This window comes from Agelaius phoeniceus, chromosome 27 (genome assembly GCF_051311805.1).
Source record: "Agelaius phoeniceus isolate bAgePho1 chromosome 27, bAgePho1.hap1, whole genome shotgun sequence".
Taxonomy (NCBI): domain Eukaryota; kingdom Metazoa; phylum Chordata; class Aves; order Passeriformes; family Icteridae; genus Agelaius; species Agelaius phoeniceus.
The window spans coordinates 5,277,621-5,298,295 of record NC_135291.1 but is presented as its reverse complement, the minus strand read 5'-3'; the positions used below and the strand labels follow the sequence as shown (position 1 = coordinate 5,298,295).

The following is a 20,675-nucleotide window of genomic DNA, read 5'->3' as shown; positions in this document are numbered from 1 at the left end:
GGCCCTGCTGGGAGAGACTGGGATCATTCTGGGAGTGCCTAGGTGTATGCTAGGGACAACTGGGAGAACTGGTTCAGCCGTCCTGGTCCGGATGGTCCCAGTCCATATTTGATCCCACTCCCTATTTGATCCCAGTCCATATTTAATCCAAGTCCATATTTGATCCCAGTCTATATAATCTCTGTCCAGTTTATCTCAGTCTGTGGGATCCCAGTCCATATTTGATGCCAGTCCATATTTGATCCCAATCCATATTTAATCCCTGTCTATATTTGATCTCAATTCATATTTCATCCCATTCCAAATTTAATCCCAGTCCATATTTGATCCTACTTCCATATTTGATCCCAGTCCAAATTATACCATCCATATTTATCCCAGTCCATATTTGATCCCAGTCCAGTTTATCCCAGTCTGTATGGTCCCAATCCATAGGATCCCAATCCATAGGATCCCAGTCCATATTTGATCCCAGTCTAAATAATCTCAGTCCAGTTTATCCCAGTCTGTACAATCCCAGTCAATATTTGATCCCAGTCCATGTTTGATCTGAGTTCCTATCTGATCCCAGTCCATATTTGATCAAGTCCCTATTTGATCCCAGTTCCTATTTGATCTCAGTCAATAGTTGACTCTGGTCTGTGTTTGATCCCAGTCCATATTGGATTCCAGTCAGTATGATCCCAGTCCATATTTGACCCCAGTCCATATAATCTCAGTCCAGTTTATCCCAGTCAGGATGATCCCAGTCCCTATTGGATCCCTGTCCATATTTGGTACCAGTTCATATTTTATCCCAATCCATATTTGATCCCAGCCCATATTTGAACCCAGTCTATATAATCTCAGTCTATTTTATCCCAGTCTGTAGGAACCCAATCCATATTTGATCCCAGTCCATAGTTTTTCCTAGTCCATATTTGATCCCATTCCATATTTGATCCCAGTCCATATTTGGTCCTAGTCCCTATTTGACCCCAGTCCGTATTTGATCCCAGTCCGTATTTGATCCCAGTCTGTATTTGATCTGTCCCTATTTTATCCCACTCTGTAGGATCCCAGACCCTATTTGATCCCAGTCCGTATTTGATCCTAGTCCATATTTGATCCCAACCCCTATTTGATCCCAGTCCATATTTGGTCCCAGTTCATATTTTATCCCAATCCATATTTTATCCCAATCCATATTTAATCTCAGCCCACATTTGATCCCTGTTACCTCTGCTGAGGTGTGATGACCTGGTTCAGGAACGGCACGGCAGCAAACCTCCAGCTGCTTGGGCCATGTGCTCACAGACACCAATATGGTGGATGGCAAAATGGCGTTTATTAACTGGTTACATGGGGTTATATAACCTCGGTTCTGCTTGTGTCATAAATGGGGCTTAGGTAACTTTAACAGCTGAGGGGAGGGGTTCTGTCTGCCCGTACAACGCGATATCTTCCGATCGCCTGTCCCTAACTTCCCACATTTCCCCCTTCCCTCATGATTAATTAAAGACACACGAAGTGTAAAGGTTATTAAAATGCAAAGGCTGTTAAACTGATTTATGGTAAAACCGACAAATGGTAAAAGGCAATGCAACATATCCGCAACAAGCGTGCCTCAAAGCAATTGTTGGCGGTCAACAAATAAAATGTTAACTTTTTCTAAACGGTTTTTAACAAACAACACTAATTTGTTCAATATGCAAGGCCCAAAAATCAATGTCAAGAGTATCATAGTAAGAGGGCCTATTAAAGTGGAAACAAGGGTAGTCAGCCATGGGAACTGATTGAACCATGACTCGAACCATCCTTGTTGAGCTTCTCTTTTGCTCTTTCTCTGGGCTAGCCTTTCCCTTAGTTCAGCCATCGAGTCTCGTATGACCCTGGTATGGTCTGCATAAAAACAACATTGTTCCTTCTAGGCGACACACAGGCCTCCTTGTTGCATGAACAAGAGGTCTAATCCTTGTTTGTTCTGCAGGACAACCTCTGAAAGCGAGGAGAGGGATTTCTCTAGAAAGGAGATGGATTTTTCAATTCTCTGTAAGTCCTCATCGATGGTCATCTGCAGTTGAGAAAGTTCTTGGTGTGGAGGTACATGGCCAAGACACCTGTGGCTGTGCCAGTAGCTCCTAGACCAAAGAGCATTGCAATGGTTATGCCCTTTATTACTTCCCTTCTGTGGAGCCGGTTGGATTCCTCTAAAAGTTGATATACTTCTTCTTCTCGGTACAGGACTCTAGGAACAATTAGAACTTGGACACAAAAATCAACAGAGTTATTGAATTTATCAAGGAGCACACAGGGGCTTACTCCAGATTGCTGACAGACCCACATTCCTAAAGTAGTCGGAATCGCCCACTTATAGATCCTTCCATTAGGTTCGATAAATTCAGTGCAGATGTTGCCCATCTGCCTTGCTAAAATTGCATTGCCGAAGCACTTGCCTTGGCCTGTGACCTGACTCAGGGTAATTCCCCTCCGGGGGGTGTCCCACCTGCACTGATGTGGATTCTCTGCTATCAAAGGGGACATTAAGGGAAACACCCTCATAAAAAGGGGGCTTTGCATCATAGCATAACCAGCATGATTTCATAAGGTTTGGGTTAGATTGGCTCAGTGATAAAAAGGTGGCATTTAATACATCAAGAAACTAATTGTAAGGAGCTGGTTTATCTAAAAGGCTGTATGGGGACGAGGTAGGATTTAATGCTTGTACATTAAGGGTAAAATTGGCGCTAGTTGTGATCCCCCTCTTGGGCCCGTAAGAATTAGATTGGGTCCGATTGATTGGGATACTGACGGTAGGAGCCTGATAATTTGTATGTTCACCCAAATGTCGTGAAAGGTGCGGACAAACACTGACCACACCTTACCAGTGGTCCAACTCTCATGGGTCGGCTGCAAAATTGTCATTGTGTCATTGTGTAGCTCATACAATTGTGTTTTCTCCCGTCTTGGGGCGTGTATATTTGATTGTGTCTTCTAAATTTTGGTTCCAGACAACCATGGGGAGCATACCTGACTTGCAGGAACTTATCAGGTTGCTGTGGTTGCTACCTATTGCTTGTCATGATAGTTTCACACCCCCAATATCTGCAATATCCATACCCTGGATAGTTACAGAAACTTTTGCCTGGGTTGGAAGCAGGGCACCAATAGGTCTGGTATAGTGATAAATCTCTAAAATTGGGGAATCCTAGCCGTGGGGGAAAAATGTCCCTTAGCTGAAACTCAAAAGATGGGCTGTCAGGTGTGATGGTTTCTTTGATAGCATTATCGCTTGAGACATGGCGTAAAACCCACCTGAATGGCTGGTGAGGGTAATGCCCTGCATCGGCCTGCCCTCTGCCAATTAACCCTAAAAGCAAGATCACACAGAGATACCATTGCCGCTTGGATCTCACTGGTGTGGGATTCTTGGGAGCTGTCAGGCTGCTTGGTGATTTGTCGCTTTCTTCAGGTACTGGGGTCTATGGGTTGTGGGGATGTCCAAGGATCCAGTCCTGCAAATAAAACTTCACAATTCTCATTAGTTCGACTCTGAAGGTCTGGTTTGATAGACTTAAGTGGGCACCATTTGACTATACCGGCTTTTTTAACAGCTGCGTACCCTCGCCCCGTGAGCACTAGTCTCCAACCTCGCTCCCATTCCCCTAGTTCATTTCTAATTATAACCTGTGGGCCTTCCTCTAGCGCTCAGGTGGCCCATTGTCTCTGGGCAGGGCTGCTTGTTTCATCCCCCCTAGGGAATTGATTTAATGCTAACAGAGAGGTTGCCAGTATGCGCGCTTGGTCTCTCGGGGGAATGGAGTTAGTAAAACCCTCTGTTTTAGCCAATACCTCCTTGGCTCAGAGGTTTTAGCCAATACCTCAGTTTGGCTTTCAGAGTTTGATTTGCTCGCTCAACGATGGCCTGCCCAGTGCTATTGTATGAGATGCCATGTACTGAAGTGATACCCCATTTGGAAACGAATGCTTGGATCAATTTTGAAACAAAATTCGGGCCATTGTCTGTCTTGATCTGTTTTGGAACACCAAGCCATGCCATGGCCATTAACCAATGTTGGATGGTTGCTTTGGAGTCAGTTTTTTGATGTTGTGTGGCCACGATCACCCTGCTATATGTATCCACAGTCACCGCGAGCCACGCTCGGGGTCTTAGCAGCTGACATAATGTAAAGTCTGTCTGCCATATTTCTGCAGCTTTGAGGCCTCTGGGGTTGATGCCGCTAGACCACAGTGGTGATTTTTGGCAGTGGGGACACGTGGCGACAATGTGCTTCGAATCAGCAGCCGAAATCCCGCATTTTTTCGCAAGTGCTTTAGCTCCGATATGAAGGGACTCATGTAGTTGACCGGCATCTCTCAGCGTTCACAGTCCTCTTGCAGCGGCGTCTGCCTTGTCGTTGCCAATTTGAAAGAATCCTTTAACCGGATTCTGGCTGTTAACGTGGATGATAGATATAGTGCCTTTTTGCGAAAAAAGTGCCTCTTCAAGCATAATCACCACTGTGGACACTGATATGCCAGGTCCAGACATGGCTAGGCAGAGTTTACTCACAAATATAGAGTCCGTTACAACATTGAGGTGCTCTTCTGGGAACAGTCCACATGCTAGTACTACTGTGGCTGCTTTGAGTTGCTGGACTGAAAGCGTAGGGTCAGTGGTTTTGATGCATTGCCACTGTACTCCTGACTGCCATCCCGCTGCTGCGGTGGAGGTTAGCGAAGATGCGTCCGTGAAGACCCTGGGTCCTGCTTGCGGCTGATCCATTATTTTTGATGGGACATCAATGTCGACGATCGCAAGCAGCTGAGTCCAAGCGGGTTTTGCTGCGTAGCGAATCTCTCCTCCAAATCCAGCAAGGACTATGGCTAGATGCTCTGATATTGACGCTGACTGCGTGGAAAGCTATTTGCGGATGGGCAGATATATCTTGGCGGGTTCGATGCCCAAATGCCTTAGGGCGAGTTTCCTGCCTTTCATGATAAGGCTGCTAAAGCACTCAACTCCTGGGGAAAAAGTGCGTGATGGTTTTCCTAAGACTACCCATTGTATTGGTTGGGCTTTGTCAGGAGCCCTTGGGCTAGCGCTCCTACTCCCCCTTTCTTTGTAAAGTGGACATACAAGTCAATTGGTGCGCCTGGGTCCCATCTGGAGAGCGTGCTTACCGACATTTGATGTTCAATAAAATTGAGCGAGCTCATCGCTTCTAGTGTCAGAGTTTTCTGCTCCCATGGGTTTTTCCCTCTCAGGAGGTCGTTTAGGGGGTCCATGACCTCGGGAGGGATCAGGATGATATTGCGGAGCCATTGTAGGGATCCTACCAGCTGCTGCATGCCATGGAGTGCCTTGATGTCTCGTTGAATTTTTATTTGGGGAGGGGTTATATAGGAGTTCGAAATTCCCACCCCTAAAAAGGTTATGCACGATCCCTTTTTTATTTTTGCACTCACGATTTTGAACCCATTTATTTTCAAGGTCTCCAAGACTGTCGACACTAGCTGGTCTACTTGGCTCGCTGATGGCACAGCGATCAGAATGTTGTCGAACGATGGTCGCAGTCGGATCGCTCTGCCAGACTGGCGCTAGTGCTCAGTCTACTGTGATTTGACAAATGGTTGGGGAGTTGACCGTTCCTTGGGGCAATACTCTCCACTGGAATCGCAGGTGGGCCGCTGGCTGTTCAGGAAGATGACAGAAAAGGCAAACCACTCTTTGTCTTCATCGTGCAGGGAATTGGAAAAGAAACAGTCTTTAATGTCAAGCACCGCACAGGGCTGTCCTCTTGGTATCATCAAATTCATCGGCAACAAAGTTTGTACAGGACCCATTGGTTGAATTCTTTTGTTCACCTTTCACAGGTCATGCAGGAGGCGGAAGCCCTCATCAGATCATTTGGGTATCACAAAGATTGGGATGTTCCATGGGCTTGCGGAGGGTTCTATGTGGTTCCGCTGTAGCTCACGGCTAATTAGCTCAAGAAGGGCAATCATTCGAGGCTTTGACAAGGGTCACTGCTCGACCCACACTGGGTCCACTGATTTCCATGTTAGTTTGATAGGTAGCAGCGGGTATGCAGCAGTGGTCCTTAGACTAAATTTATCATCCTGACATCCAACAGGGCTAGGGCATCCCTCCCCAGCAAGGGTGGGCATTCTGACATGACATATGGGGAAAGGGTGATAGTTCTCCCCAGTCCTCTTTCGGTGCAGAGTGTTATCGCTACCGGTTGGGTGCTTTTTCAGGCTGAGGGTCAGCCCTCCAGCCCTGCCCACCATGGGGGCTTCTTCCAGTTTCCACTGTGAAGGCCAGTGTATGTTCGGGATGATGGTAACGTCTGATCCCGTATCAACCCAAAAGGGGAGGCAGATAGCAGAATCATCAGGGTTGTTATAGAGACAGCAAACTGCCCTCACTATCAGCGGGTGCCTGCCCACCTTCACGGCAAAGGACACCCAGGGGTCCCGCTCCCATGCTTTCATGGCCAGGGCCACCCAGGGGCCTCGCCCCCAGGGAGCCGTTCTTGGCATTCCTGGGGTGTTGATGGGTTTGGCTGAGCCGTTGGTTGAATTGCAAAATTGGTCATTGGAGGGGGCAGTGGGTGCGGGAGCTGCGCGCCCCATTGAAAATTGGTGTAACTGGGCCACTTCATGTCCCAGGTGGGAGGGAGCTGTGTGCGGCCCGGGTACCCCCTCCCCCTCCCGCTTCCCTGATGTTTAGATCTGCACTCTTTGGCAAAATGCCACTTTTTCCCACATGCCCAGCATGGCCCCCTAGGTCATGGCATGGGGGAACAGCTGTTAGTGGATGCCCTGACTGGGGGCAATTCATTGCAACGTGACCTGCCTGGCCACACTTAAAGCATGCTATCACACTGGTTATTGCAGTGCGGACGGCTGCCTGGATTGCAGCTAGATGTTCTTCTTTTGTGACATGCCTAATCATGTCCGCCATGCTAGACCGGGGCCGTAATGACTGTAAAACATCCTTAGTAGCTGAATTGCATTGTTGGCGCAAACACTCCGCTAACACAGGGCCCTTCTCTTCCGAGGGTAAAGCCGAGGAATTGAGTGCTGCCTGGAGGTGGTCCACAAACTGTGTAAAACTTTCACTATCGCTTTGCTTTATAGGAGACCATGGCAATGGTCTAGCAATGACCTTAGAAGCAGAGTGGATAGCCTCTCTAGAGGCGTGGGTAGTTGTCATAACCTCATGGGCCTGAAGGCCCTCGGCCTGTGCCTGGGGGGTGATCATGGTTGGGTCTGTGCCCATGAGTCGCTGTATACTGGAACTGTGCAGCAGGTGGTCTGCCCCAGTCACTAAGGCCAGCTGCTTTGCGCAATTGTCCTCCCATTCCTGTTTGAAGACGATCATCCCCACCCCGTCAAAAATTAATCTGCAGGTTTGTTTAATGTCAAATGGGAGCATGTTATCTCCTCCAAAAACACTATCGATAAGAGTGGAAACCACAGCTGAATTAATCCCTCTGTCTGCAATTGCTTTAACAATGGCTTGCACATCCTTGGGGTTTACCAGTGAGTAGGTCCTCCGGTTTCTGCCTTGGCCCCCCACTTGGACCGGGAACGCTAGCGTGACTGATGGGGCTTAATCGGCGCATGCTATTTTTATTTTCCTCCAGTCTGTAAGCGGGGTTCGTTTCTTTCCTAACTTCCCCTTGACCCAAGCAGGAGCATTGTGATTACTAATCTTGTATACTCTCACTCCCTCTTTATCAGAGTTGGGAGTTGGCTACGGACCACTTGTCAAACCATTCGTCCCAGCTCGAGTCTGACTCGGGTCCGGAAGTCGACTGACTGGATACTTCCAGACTCTGGGACCTTTTTGTCAGGCTTCGACCCTGCCCCTTTTAACTAGCATTGGGCCACTCCTTCCCTCTAGGCTTGCCCCGCCTCCTGCTGGGTGAGGCTCGTGTCTTATAAGAATATGTTTTCAGACAAACACTCTGAGTGGGCCTAATTCCCCCTCCGCGTCTCCCCTCTTTCCTGCTAGCGCGTGTCTGCGTTATTTGGCAGACCTTCTCTGTCCCTGCCAACCGCGTCTGCATCCCTGCCATCTCTCTGGGGTTCGGCACCACCCTGCGGCGCGTAAGGCAGAGGTCCCTCCCAGGCCCCCTCAGACTCCAATGGCGGCGCTCCACGCCTCCTTTGCCAGCCCGTCCCAAAAAGACCGTGCCTGCTCTTTTCCCTCAGCCGGTGGGCTTGGGCTCCAGAGCCGCGAAGAGCGTCCCCGTAGCTGCAAATCCCTGCGCTCAGCAGGACCGCAATCGCCCATAGTCTGCGTAGCCGCCTCCATCCCCAGCCAGGGCACGGCCAGAAAACAGTCCCCTGCGGCTTTCCAAGTTTCCTGCTCTTGCCGAGCCTTTTGGAGAGCCTGTACGACTCTTCCCCATGATTTAAGATTCTTCCCCGAACCTGAGGATATTGTTTCCTCGGCCAGAGCCTTAGTACACTTGTCCCATATTTCTGGGTGGATATGTCCACCGGCTAGTCAATGACCCCAATTTGCAACAGCCTCGACACAGCGAGGGTTAAGACTTTCAGTTTCCAATCAATACCCCATTGCCTATGAATCTGAAATACGACCTTTGCGAGAGCTTCCATCCTCCTTGCTGGTCCGGGAGTGTCCTCCCCGCTGAGTTGGCACAGCCGCTTCAGCCGCCATTCACCTGTCCAGGCGATTCCCGTTTCCCAGGTAATTTCCTGGGTTTTGGCACCACTTTATTGCCTCTGCTGAGGTGTGATGCAGCAAACCTCCAGCTGCTCGGGCCATGTGCTCACAAACACCAATATGGTGGATGGCAAAATGGCGTTTATTAACTGGTTACATGGGGTTATATAACCTCGGTTCTGCTTGTGTCATAAATGGGGCTTAGGTAACTTTAACAGCTGAGGGGAGGGGTTCTGTCTGCCCATACAACGCGATATCTTCCGATCGCCTGTCCCTAACTTCCCACAGATCCCAGTCTATATAATCTCGGTCTATTTTATCCCAGTCTGTAGGAACCCAGTCCATTTGAACCCAATCCATATTTGATCCCAGTCCATAGTTTTTCCTAGTCTATATTTGATCCCAGTCCATATTTGATCCCAATCCATATTTGGTCCTAGTCCCTATTTGACTCCAGTCAATATTTGATCCCAGTCCCTGTTTGATCCCAACCCCTATTTGATCCCAGCCCATATTTGATCCCAGTCTATATAATCTCAGTTTATTTTATCCCAGTCTGTAGGAACCCCGTCTATTGGAATATTATCCCAATGTTAGAGGATGGAACGTGTCTGGGCTCGTCTGGCCTTGCTGCTTGACCAGAGGCGGCAACTGTGGTGTTTTTACCTCAGAGACACCCCTGGCTAGCTGCTTGTTGCAACTGGGCACTTGGAACAAGTTCAGGCAAGCAGGAACTCAGTTTTACCTCTGGTGGAAAGGCCTTAGGCGATGGCAAAGAGGAAAGGAGACGGATTCTGCCAGAGGGTTTAATCCAGAGTTTTATTCCAGGGTCACAGATCTCTGAATCTTGGTAACAGCTCCAACAGAATGTCGACCGCATGGTCTCAGTGTCCTTTTAAGCTCGAGGGGAGGGGGAGGGAAGGGGCAGGTATGGCACCAAGCAGGTGGGAGGGGGGGAGTCTCAGGGGACAAGTGACACTTGGCTAGGCCAATGACCCCAGGGCTGAGAAGCATCTTTTGAACTTTTGCCAATCACACAACGACAGCCTTGCTGGAATGTTAAGCTTGACAGACACCACTTAGCAGGAGGCAAGGGGAGGGGAAGGGAGAAGGTATTGCCACACCTGGGAAAGGACTGGGATAGCTAAAACAGGATATTGCTTCATACTGCAACACCAGTCCATTTGATCCCAGTCCATATTTGATCCCAGTCCATATGTGATCCCAGTCCACATTTGATCCCAGTCCACATTTGATCCCACTCCGTAGGATCCCAGTCCACATTTGATCCCAGTCCATATGTGATCCCAGTCCCTGTTTGATCCTAGTCCATATTTGACCCCAACTCCTATTTGATCCCAGTCCATATTTGGTCCCAGTTCATATTTGATCCCAATCCGTATTTGGTCCCAGTCCATGTTTGATTCCAGCCCATATTTGATCCCAGTCTATATAATCTCAGTCTATTTTATCCTAGTCTGTAGGAACCCAGTCCATTTGATCCCAATCCATATTTGATCCCAGTCCATTTGATCCCAGTCCATATCCGATCCCAGTCCATATTTGATCCCAGTCCCTATTTCATCCCAGCCCCTATTTCATCCCACTCTGTAGGATCCCAGTCCCTGTTTGTTCCCAGTCCATATTTGCTCCCAGCCCCTGTTTGATCCTACTCCATATTTGATCCCAACCCCTATTTGATCCCCATCCCTATCTGATCTCAGTCCATATTTGATCCCAGTCCGTATTGCCCTGCACACATTCCAAAAGTCTGGAATTCCAGCTCCCAGCCAGGAAAAGATGTTCCTGCCCATGAAGGCAAATGGAGCAAAATCCTACAGAGACATTTCCCTGCCAGCCTTCAGGACTTCAGTTCCTGGGACTGCGAATTAAAATAATAATTGGGAAATAAAATAATAAATAATCAGGGGAGGGACTGTGGGGACAGAGGGGTCAATTAAATCAATGCAGGGTCAAGTAAATCAGGGAAGGGGGCAGTTAAATCAGGGGAGGGTCTTTGGTGGTCACTGGGGTAAAAAATCAAAGGAGGGTATTTGGTGGTCCCTGAGGCAATTAAATATAGGGAGGGTCTCTGGTGGTGCCTGGGTCAATTCAATCAGGGGAGGGTTTCTGGTGGTCCGTGGGTCAAGGGAGACACTGAGAGAGAAACAGAGCAGGCAAAGAGAGGCAGGAGAGAAAAGGGGACACAAAGACAATGAGCTGAGAAGGTGGCACTCTGCAAACAGAACTGCAATGGACTGAACATGAATGGGAAAGAAATCAGTAAGTCTGAGAGTTTTATTTGCTATCAAATACATCCCACACACCCAGCCCCACACAATCCCCATCCCACCAATCTAATGGAGCTCCCACAACTCTAATCACCTCCCAACCCCATCTCAGCCTGATGGCTGTGGAATCGAGTGAGTTTGGTGTGGGGTTGAGTTTTTTGAGGTGGGTTTGAGCCCTTTTGGGGTAAGATTGAGCTGTTTTCACTGGGATTTGAGTGGTTTTGAGGTGACAGATCCATCCCCCTTGGCTTTTGGAGTGCAAAGAGATGGAGAATAGAAAAAAATTAAGGTGAAATTAGAAGTAGAAGCAGCCAGGTGTGTTCCCAACATGGATCACAGGGAATGTGGTTCACCTGGGCTGTGCCCAAAGTGCCTCCTCCAGTGGGGGATGGAGCTGGAGCAGCGCACGAAGCTCTGCCCGCACTCGGGGCACTCACAGGGCTTCCCTTACCGGTGCCTCCGTTGGTGTTGGGTCAAGTTAGAGCTGCTGGAGAAGCTCTTCCCACACTGGGGACACTCGTAGGGCCTCTCCCCTGTGTGGATGCGCCGGTGGGTGACGAGGTTGGAGTTGTGCTTGAATCCCTTCCCACACTTAGGGCATTGGAAGGGCCTCTCCTCCATGTGAATCCGATAGTGCAGGAGGAGATGGGAGCTGATCCTAAACCCCTTCCCACACTTGGAACACTCATAGGGCCTCTCCCCAGTGTGGGTCCTCTGGTGCGTGATCAGGCTGGAGCTCTGGCTGAAGTGCATCCCACACTCAGAACACTTGTATGGCCTTTCTCCAGTGTGGGTCCTCTGGTGCTTGATCAGGCTGGAGCTCTGGCTGAAGCTCTTCCCACACTCCCCACACTCGTAGGGCTTCTCTCCAGTGTGGGTCCTCTGGTGCAGGATCAGGGCGGAGCTCTGGCTGAAACGCTTCCCACACTCCCCACATTCGTAGGGCTGTTCCCCAGTGTGGATCCTCTGGTGCTGGATCAGGTGAGAGCTCCGGCTGAAGCACTTCCCACACTCCCCACACTCATGGGGCCTCTCCCCAGTGTGGATCCTCTGGTGCCTGATCAGGTGGGAGCTACGGCTGAAGGTCTTCCCACACTCCCCACACTCATAGGGCCGTTCCCCAGTGTGGATCCTCTGGTGCACAATCAAGTCGCAGTTCCACCTGAAGCTCTTCCCAATCTCCACGCACGTGTGGGGCTTCTCCCCATCATGGAGCTGCTCATGGAGCACCAGCTCTGAGCTCTGGCTCCATCTCCGGCCGCCTTCCCGGCCCAGGCTGGCTCTTTCCCCCTCACATCCCCGCCATCTGCGTTTGCAGCCCCTCCTCGTGCGGCAGCTCCGGGGCTTTTCCTCCCCGTTGGCTTCCTGCGCCGTGGAGCCGCTCAAAACGGCCTCTGCCACCAGGTTCTGCCGCGGGCATTTGTCCTCCCTGCTCTCCATGCTCAGCTCCTGCTCTGGGGGAGGAAGGACAAGGACAGCATGGGATTTGCCTCCGTGCCACAGGCAAGGGCAAGGAGATCCCCCCAGGGCTGAGCTGCAGCCGGGGGCCCTGCTGGGCTGGGAGATGGAGCAGCACAGAGGGGAAAGGGGCACTCATCGCCAGCTCGGGGCTGTGCACAAATCACAAACAGGACTGGACTGCTAGGAACGTGTCCTGAGCTGTTTTATTTCCCAGCATCTGTCTCATTACTTGGTTATGACAATGGGAAGATGCCAGTAGCTCACATCACAGGTAGCAGACAAAGAACTTCATGTAAAAACTTACTTTAAAAGGTTTTTGACCAATCACACAAAGCAAAGGCATACTGACAGTAGTTCTATCCAAGCACTATAAGCACATTGACGGTTAAAACAATGCTCCCTTATTTCAAATACAATACCTGCTTGTAAGCCTTAAAACACAATGCACAGAGCTCCACTATTAAGCTTGGAACTTCCTAATATCTATCTAGATACACTTTTCTGCAGGTTAGGGAGTTATTCTAGATAAGTGTTAATGCACAGACCATTGTTCTATTTCTCCCTACTTTCTACTTCTTATATAACTTTTCTGCTGACCAATCTTATGGTTACTGCAAAGCTCTAATCAGTTCTACTGTCTCTGAGGCTTGTCTTTTGAAGCTTTCCCAAAACCCTCTGATTTTAAGCATTCGAGAGACACTGACTTCCTCCTCACCTCCCTCAGTGTCCCAGGGCATCTTCCTCTTCCTCACAGCCTCCCAAGTGTTGGCAATAGGAAATCCTGGTTTGGGGAAAACAAGGGATGAGCACGTTGAGTTTGAAGGTTCCTCTGCCCGAGTCCATCTCTACAAGTCAGCAGCCATCTGGGCTCCAGAAAAACCTCCCAAACACCAAGATTCAGCCCTGAAAAAGCCACCCAGGAGTTCCCTGTCCCTGGTCCCTCCCCTCTGGTGTTCGGGGGTTCCCCCCTGTCCCAGCTGCTGGGGTCACGCTTGGATTGGGGGTCCCCCTTCTCCTCGGTGCCGGCTGCTGGCAGTCCCAGCAATGCCAAAAGCTCCCCCCGCTTCACTCTCCCCATTTCGGGATGTTGGGGCTTTTTGGGCTCCCAGGCTCCCTCCTCCCCTCATTCTCTGCTCTGGGCTGCAGCGGCTCCAAGGAGTCCCCCCTGCCCCTCTCCAGGCTCTTGAGGCTCCCGCCAATGGCGGCGCTCCCCCCTCTCTGGGCTCCCCACTTTGGGCTCCTGGGGCACACAGGGCTCTGCTCCTCCAGGCTGCCTCTGCCGGCAGCCGCCACCGCCACCCCCCGATGTCCCCCCAAGGGGCCTTTTCTGCACAGCCTTGGACTTCTTCATTCTCCAAAATCCCCCCAAAAACCCAACCCAGGGACCCTCTGGATATCTGGGCTGAGCTCCCCCTCCCCGCTCACCGGAGCCATGGGGGGGGCGATGATCCCACAGGTGGGGGCTGCGAATTCAGGCAGGGATCGAAGGCGTGGTTCCCTCAGTTCAGCCTCGATCCGCTTTTGTCCCTCCTCTTCCATCCCTCCTCCCCCTGCTCCTCCCCCCTAGCCCCACCTCCTTTTCCCCCTTCATCCCTGCCCTTCCCTCCTTCCTCCTCCCCCAGCAGCAGCCACACCCTCGGTGCCCGTTCCCGAAGCCCTCGCAGCCCGCGGCAGGAGCGGGGATGGAGCCGGGACGGGTCGGGATGGGCAGCGCGGGGCTCTCGGCTGCTCCCAGCCGCTGCGGGCGGGGGGAACCCGGCCCGGGCCAAAGGCGAGGCAAACTGGGCAAACTGGGGGCTGCACATCCAAACTGGGCCTTGCTGGGGACCCTGCCTGGCCACTGCCAGCCCTTGGGGCTCCTCCCGGCACATCCGCCAGGGGGGAACGCACACAGGGCTGGGGGATCCCAGCAGTGGCAGCACTGCCAGGGACTGGGCTGCACTGGGACCGTACTGGGAGTGACTGGGGCTGTACTGGGCTTGTACTGATATCATACTGGGATCATACTGGGAGTGACTGGGACTGTACTGGGCTTGTACTGACATCATACTGGGATCATACTGCCATGCCAGGGCACACTGTGATTGCACTAATGGAGAGTGGGATCATACTGGGATCATACTGGGATTGTACTGGGAGTGAGTAGGAGCCTGCAGGGGGCAACTGAGACCATGTTAGGGGCAAATGGGATATACTGGGAATGACTGGGAGACACTGTGAGCAACTGGGAACATACTAGGACCAACTGAAAGGAACTGGGTGCATACTGGGGGTGATTGGAAACTGCTGGGCTTACACGGGGATGAACTGGGATCATGGCTGGAGGTGACTGGGATCCTACTGGCAGTGAGTGCCACTACACTGAGGCTGACTGCGAGTGCTTGTGAGCAAATGGGATCATACTGGAAGGAACTGGAAAGATGCTGGAGATAACTGGGGTACACTGGGATATACTGGGAGCGACTGGAAGGAAAGTGAGGGTGAAAGAGAGCAACTGGAACCATGTAGAGCAAAACTGGTTTATTCTGGCAGAGACTGGGAGCACACTGGGCTCATCTCTGGATCATACTGGGAGTGACTGGACTAATACTGGGAGTGACTGTGTGTCACAGTGAGCACACCCTGCACAGCATCCCCCATACTGGGCCTGACTGGGAGCCACTGGGAGCAAATGGCATCATACTGGGACTCACTGAGTTGATTGAGGAAGCAACTGGAACCATGCTGGCGGCAGCTGGGACCATGCTGGGAGAGACTGGAAGTAAGTGGGATTATAATTGTGAAAAGTGCATATTTTGTGATTGGGTTTTCGCAAATATGAAAATGAATATTATACATCTTGTGTTAGAAACTAATGCTGTATTAATTCTCTTAAGAAGTGGGTTAAATACAGTTTTAGGTTATAACATAATGTTAAAATAGAAACTATGCTTGGTAAGAGACTTTCTTTAAAGAAAGGACTTGCAGCGAGATAGCAGCCCCAGGACACCTAAATCATTCAGAGAAAAAGAATTTATTGCCCTCTTATCAGAAGAAATGAACTTCTTCCCTCCTCAAAGGCACTGTTAGGATTCAGAGGAAGAAGGTGGCACTGACCAGAATCCCATGTTTGAATGGAATTTATGCATCATGTATGAAGTGTACGAATATGCAACAGGCTATTGTTTTTAAGGGTTAATCCTTTGTTAACAGGTGTCCTTTTTAGGGCTTGTGCTGCCCAGAAAAAGGTACCCGGACTCCATAACACTTTGTATTTGTTGTCTCATATTGTCCTAATTCAAATTGTCCAAATTTTTATTACTCTAATTGTATTACTATTATGATAATTATTTTATTACTATTAAACTTTTAAAATTTTAAAAACAAGTGATTGGCGTTTTTCACAATTTGGTAGCAGAGGATGGTTACCAACACCTCACTGCCGGTGCTTTAGGAGAGTCAGAGTGGGGAAGGTGCCCCCTGCCCTCTTCAGCAGCCTCGCTCTGTTTGCCCTGGGGTGACCGACAGACGCAGGTTATGGTGGACAAAAGGAGACAATAAAACAAAGACAAGGGAAAAAGGCTCCCTACAACCACGGCAATTGGCCCCCTAAGAGTAGTAATGTACACGAAGAACATGGGAAGGAAAAGGGATTGGTAAGTATTTCTCAGGGGGGATGAATGTGAGTGAATGAGAGGCGGGCTGGTTGTGCCAGACCTGCCAAGTGAGTGCTGGAGTCTCCCATGCTGCGTTTCTGACTTTCTGCGGTAAGTGGCTGTCGCAGACATCTTTCATAAAAAATCCTTTCTTAGGATTTTTCCTTGTGAGAAGCTGCAGTTTTCAGCAACCAAAGTAAACAATGGTTATCTGCTGCTGTGGAATGCAACAGGTGGACCTGTGATTGGTCTCCTGTGGGTGTTTGGATTTCTTGACCACTCATGGCAGAGCTGGCTCTTGCTCTCTGTCTGAGACAGAGATCTTTGTTATTCATTCTTTTCTATTCTTAGCTTAGCTAGCTTCTCAAGAAACCTTTTCCTTTCTATTGCTTTTTAGCATAGTCTAATGTAACATATATCATAAAATAATAAATCAAGCCTTCTGATCATGGAGTCAACATTCTCGTCTCTTCTTCATCCTGAAAACCCTTGTGACTACAGTCATAAGTGGCCAGTAAAGAGACAAAGTGAATGTTAAAAGGAGTGAGAGAATCCCCCGGGGTAACTGGGACTGGGTCTCAGAGAGGGGCTGGACCCCTCGGAGGAAGGGAGCAGAGGAGTTTCCTAGCCCAATCCACTAGGAAATGGGACAAAAGGGGCTCCTAAAAACCTGCTGGGTTGAGGGATTAATATTCCAAGAGCATTCAGGGTAAAGCAAAATTCTGCCGGATTGAGGATATGCTCAAGAGCATTTGGGATTGGACAACACAGGTGGATTGAGAAATAAAAAAAGTGTTGGGGAAGATGAAACAGGAAAGCCTTATAAATATGATTGTCTGGCAAAAGATTTTGACAATATAGAAACTAGAAGCAAGATTGAAATCAAAGCAAGCTTTGAGATACCTCAGTTACTGAACAACTGGAAAACAATGGTATGGCTGGCTGAAGGTAATCCCCTTTTGATGGAACAATTCCCTCTGCTTGCAGACAGATCCAAGGGTCAGAGCAGATCCTGCCAGCTTGGCAGAAGGGGTCCAAAGAGGAGTTTTTACGGTTTAAAATGTAACACAGTGTGGTAATGTAATGATTCTTATAGGCTGTATGTAAATGCTATAGGACGTGCATCTTGTACTAGATTGGCTGTTGAGAAATAGAATATTCAACACAGAAGATTTATTGAATTGTAATGGGAACCTCACTCTCTTACACTTTTACCCTCTTACTCTCTTACCCTCTCATCCTCTCTACCCCTCTCTTCTCTCGGGCCTGCTCTGAGCTGTGCCTGGCAGCTCCAAGCAGGGCCCTGCACCCGGGCCCTTTGCAATAAACCGCAAGTTCCAGGGCCTGGCTGCAGAGATCTCTCGTCTCCGTCCATCCCGACCGTCCTACCCCCCGACGCTCCTACACCCAAGAGCATCTGGGGTTGGCCAACACAGCTGGGTTGAGGAAAATCCAATAGCACCAGGACTGACCAGAAATACCTAAAATTGTAATAGGCGATGTGAAAGTAAAAGGTACCGTATTGTTGTTGTGTGTGTGAGAGTGAGTCACACACAAAATCAGCCTCAGCTTCCCGGGCAGGTGGGAAGGGGGGGCTGTGGAAAGAGGTGTGTGTGACCCACAAATAAGCCATTGTCCCTTGGGTGGGTGGGGGCTGTGACAGAGCATCTGTGTGACTGCAAACGGGCCATTGTCCCCCCGGGCCTGTGAGGGGGCCGTAGCTGAAGAGTGTGAGTGACACAAATCAGCCTCACAGGTGAACGGGCACCGGAGGCAGCAGAGTCAGGACCCTCCCAGGAGGCCGGGAGATACTGAGACCCAGAGGCCAACGCCAAGGGGAGGGGGCCACAGGGACCCGCGATTCTCTGTCAACAGGGATCCACTTTGTGTCCTGAGCGTGTGAAAGAATGTGTGGAAGTGAATGAGAAATAGAAGCGAGTGAATGTAGACAAATGAAAGTATATGTAATGTAGATTGTGCATTTTAAGCTTTACTATATCTCCTTGGAGGGAGGTGGATTGCACGGAAAGTAGTGTGAGAAAAAGGTTTTTTATTTTTAAGTGTGTAGTTGAAAGAAAAGTGGTATTTCGGTTGTTAGTGAAAGTGAAAAACAGAGGCAGATGAATAATAGATAAGATCTTGAAAAATGAGACAGAAAACCAGTAAGTTGGATTACAGGGAAAAAAAAAGAAAAAAAAAGAGGGAATACAAGCATACTAGCAGAGATACCCCAAAAGGGTAGGCCTTTGGCAGTTATGTTAGCTAACAGAGATACAACTCCTTGCAAAAGGAGAAAGTACAGGGTATGTAGTAGTTGATGGGAACAACATGCAAACCATGGAAAAAGGGAAACTAACCTTAAACTAGTAAGCTCAAACTCGGGAATTATATACTTGAAAAAGAGCACTAGAATATTTAACACAAAATAAAGGAACCATATCTACTGATTGAAGGTATGCCTTTAGCGTAGTACATACCTTTAAAAATTTGGAAAGGAAAAAGATTACTTAATTCAAGAGGAAAAGGTTTAGTACATGAGGAACTTATTTCAGAGGTTTTAGAGGCATTAAAATTACCTAAAAGACATAGCTATAGTACATATTAAGGAACCCCAAAAGGGAAAGACCCCAGAAATAAGAGGAAATAATTTGGCAGATGACGAAGCCAAGGATACAGCAGAAAGTGGAGCTGAGTGAGTTATGTTAATATTAACTCCAAACGAGGAAAAACTGGAAATTCCAAAGTTTAGGGAAGCCGAGAAAAAAGAATTAAACAAGACAGGAAGTGAACAAGATAAATCAGGGAAATGGAAACTTCTTGATGGAAGACAATTACTTAGTAAAATGTGCTTACTAGGAAAATATTAGAAGACATGCATCAGAAAACCCACTGGGGTACTCAAGATTTGTGTGATCATTTTTTAAGGAACTATGGGTGCACTGGGATTTTTGGAGTAGCAAAGCAAGAAACTGAAAGATGCTTAATTTGCCAAAGGATAAATAAAAAGGTGATGAGAAAAACAACATTAGGAGGTTGTGAGTTAGCTCGTCGACCATTTCAAAGTATCTAAGCAGAAGTTTAGATTTGTTAGGCTCTGGATTTATTTGTAAAAAAACCCGTTTAATCTAGAAGAAAGAGAATATACCATAGGTTAGACAGTAGATTTTAGGAGAATAAAAATCTTTAAAGTATCAGAAAGCCCCTAGACAAAACAAGAAAAGAAAAAGAGGAAATGAAAGGGAGGGGAACAAGAGGAAAAGTCAGAAAGAGAGTGGGATCCTCTGCAGCTCTTGCCCCCTCCGTTCGCGGCCGAGGCGCCTGTCCCGGGTCCCGGCTCGCTGCCCGCCTCAGCTCCGCCTGCCCCGGTTTCCATCCCAGGTGCGGGCTCACTGCCCAGGGCAGCTCCACCTGCCCCGGCGCTGGCGGTGAATTTGTGTGCCCTGCTCCCACTGCCCGGCCCGCGGCCGCTCTGCCGGCCATGCTGGGGAAGATGGGGGTTGCTCTGTCCTGCCGCGTGGGCCGAGGTCACCGCGCCGACCGCACCGAGGGCGGGTCCCAGCCATCCCATCCCCGGCTGCCCTGCCCGTGCCAGCTGCGCTGGGCACCGCCGCTGCTGCTGCCGGGGTCTCCCACCTGCCTTTTCTCTGCCGGGAGCTGCCGGATCAGCCGCCATAAGCCATGTGGGGGCTGCCCACGCCCCGGCTCGGTCTCCACGGGAAGATCCTCCTCTGCCGATTCCGGCAGCAGATCCTGCCCACACTCCGTGTGGGATATCCTCCGTGCTCCAGCGTGGCTGCTCTGGGGGCTGCAGGGGGATCTCTGCATCCCCATGGATCTGCAGGGGGATCTCTGCATCCCCATGGATCTCTGCATCTGGCACCGCCGTTTTTGGAGGCACCAGGAATAGGCTGAGCTCTGCCTGAAGCTCTTCTCACAATCCCCACACCCTTCCCGGCACAGGGAAGCTTTTACCTCCTCACAGCTCCCCAGGCTGGGTTGGCAGCCCCTCCTCATGTGGGATCTCTGGGGCTTTTCCTCCCCATTGGATTCCTGCGCCGTGGAGCTGTTCCAAATGGCCTCTTCCACGAGGTTCTGTGGCAGGGATTTGTTCTCCCTGGTCTCTGTCTGCAGCTCAGAGCGTGAGGGAGGAAGGACAAAGAGAGGAAGAGACAGGGAGAAGGGAAAAGGAAAAGGCAGGAGGAGAGGAAGGAACAAGAAGGAACAAGGGAGGAAGGAGATGGGAAAGGAACATAGATGGATGTAGGACAGAATGAGGAGAAGAAGGAGGGTGGACAAGGAGAAGATGGGATTTGCCTCCATGCCAGAGGGAAGGGGAAGGAGATCCCCCCAGTCCATCCCTGGCAGGATGGCGTTGGCAGTGAGGCTGTCCTGCAGCGATGCTGGGCTGGGAGATGGAGCAGCAGGGAGGGCAAAGGGGCAGTGATTCCTCCTGCCCTGCCTGGCTGTTCCAGTCTGGAGCGTCCTGGCGCTGCCGAGGCCCTTGGAGCGTCCGGCACTCAGGAGCCCGGAGCTCACGGCTGCTTTATAAAGCTGACAAAGTCAGCAGGATGAGTCTGTGTATGCTCTGCAGCAAACTGGGTTTAT

The 20,675-nt window shown here is 49.8% G+C and overlaps 1 protein-coding gene across 3 annotated transcripts in view; it reads right to left on the bottom strand.

Moving 5' to 3' along the window:
• Positions 1–1,305: 1,305 nt before the first annotated feature.
• Positions 1,306–20,675, bottom strand: part of LOC143695937 (uncharacterized) — a 297,449-nt gene continuing 278,079 nt past the window's right edge. The window contains exons 2-3 of one of the 3 annotated variants that reach the window (XR_013185415.1): positions 13,151–13,216; positions 1,306–3,494 (exon numbers count right to left, since the gene is read on the bottom strand). Coding sequence is in view for 1 of the 3 variants with exons in the window: in XM_077191174.1 (XP_077047289.1) it covers positions 11,422–12,428; positions 13,151–13,172 (1,029 nt within the window). In the remaining 2 variants the exon portion in view is untranslated. Of the gene's footprint in view, positions 3,495–5,163; positions 5,716–9,964; positions 12,429–13,150; positions 13,423–20,675 lie in introns of those variants that run through there. The other 2 variants (XR_013185414.1, XM_077191174.1) reach the window with 2 other exon arrangements.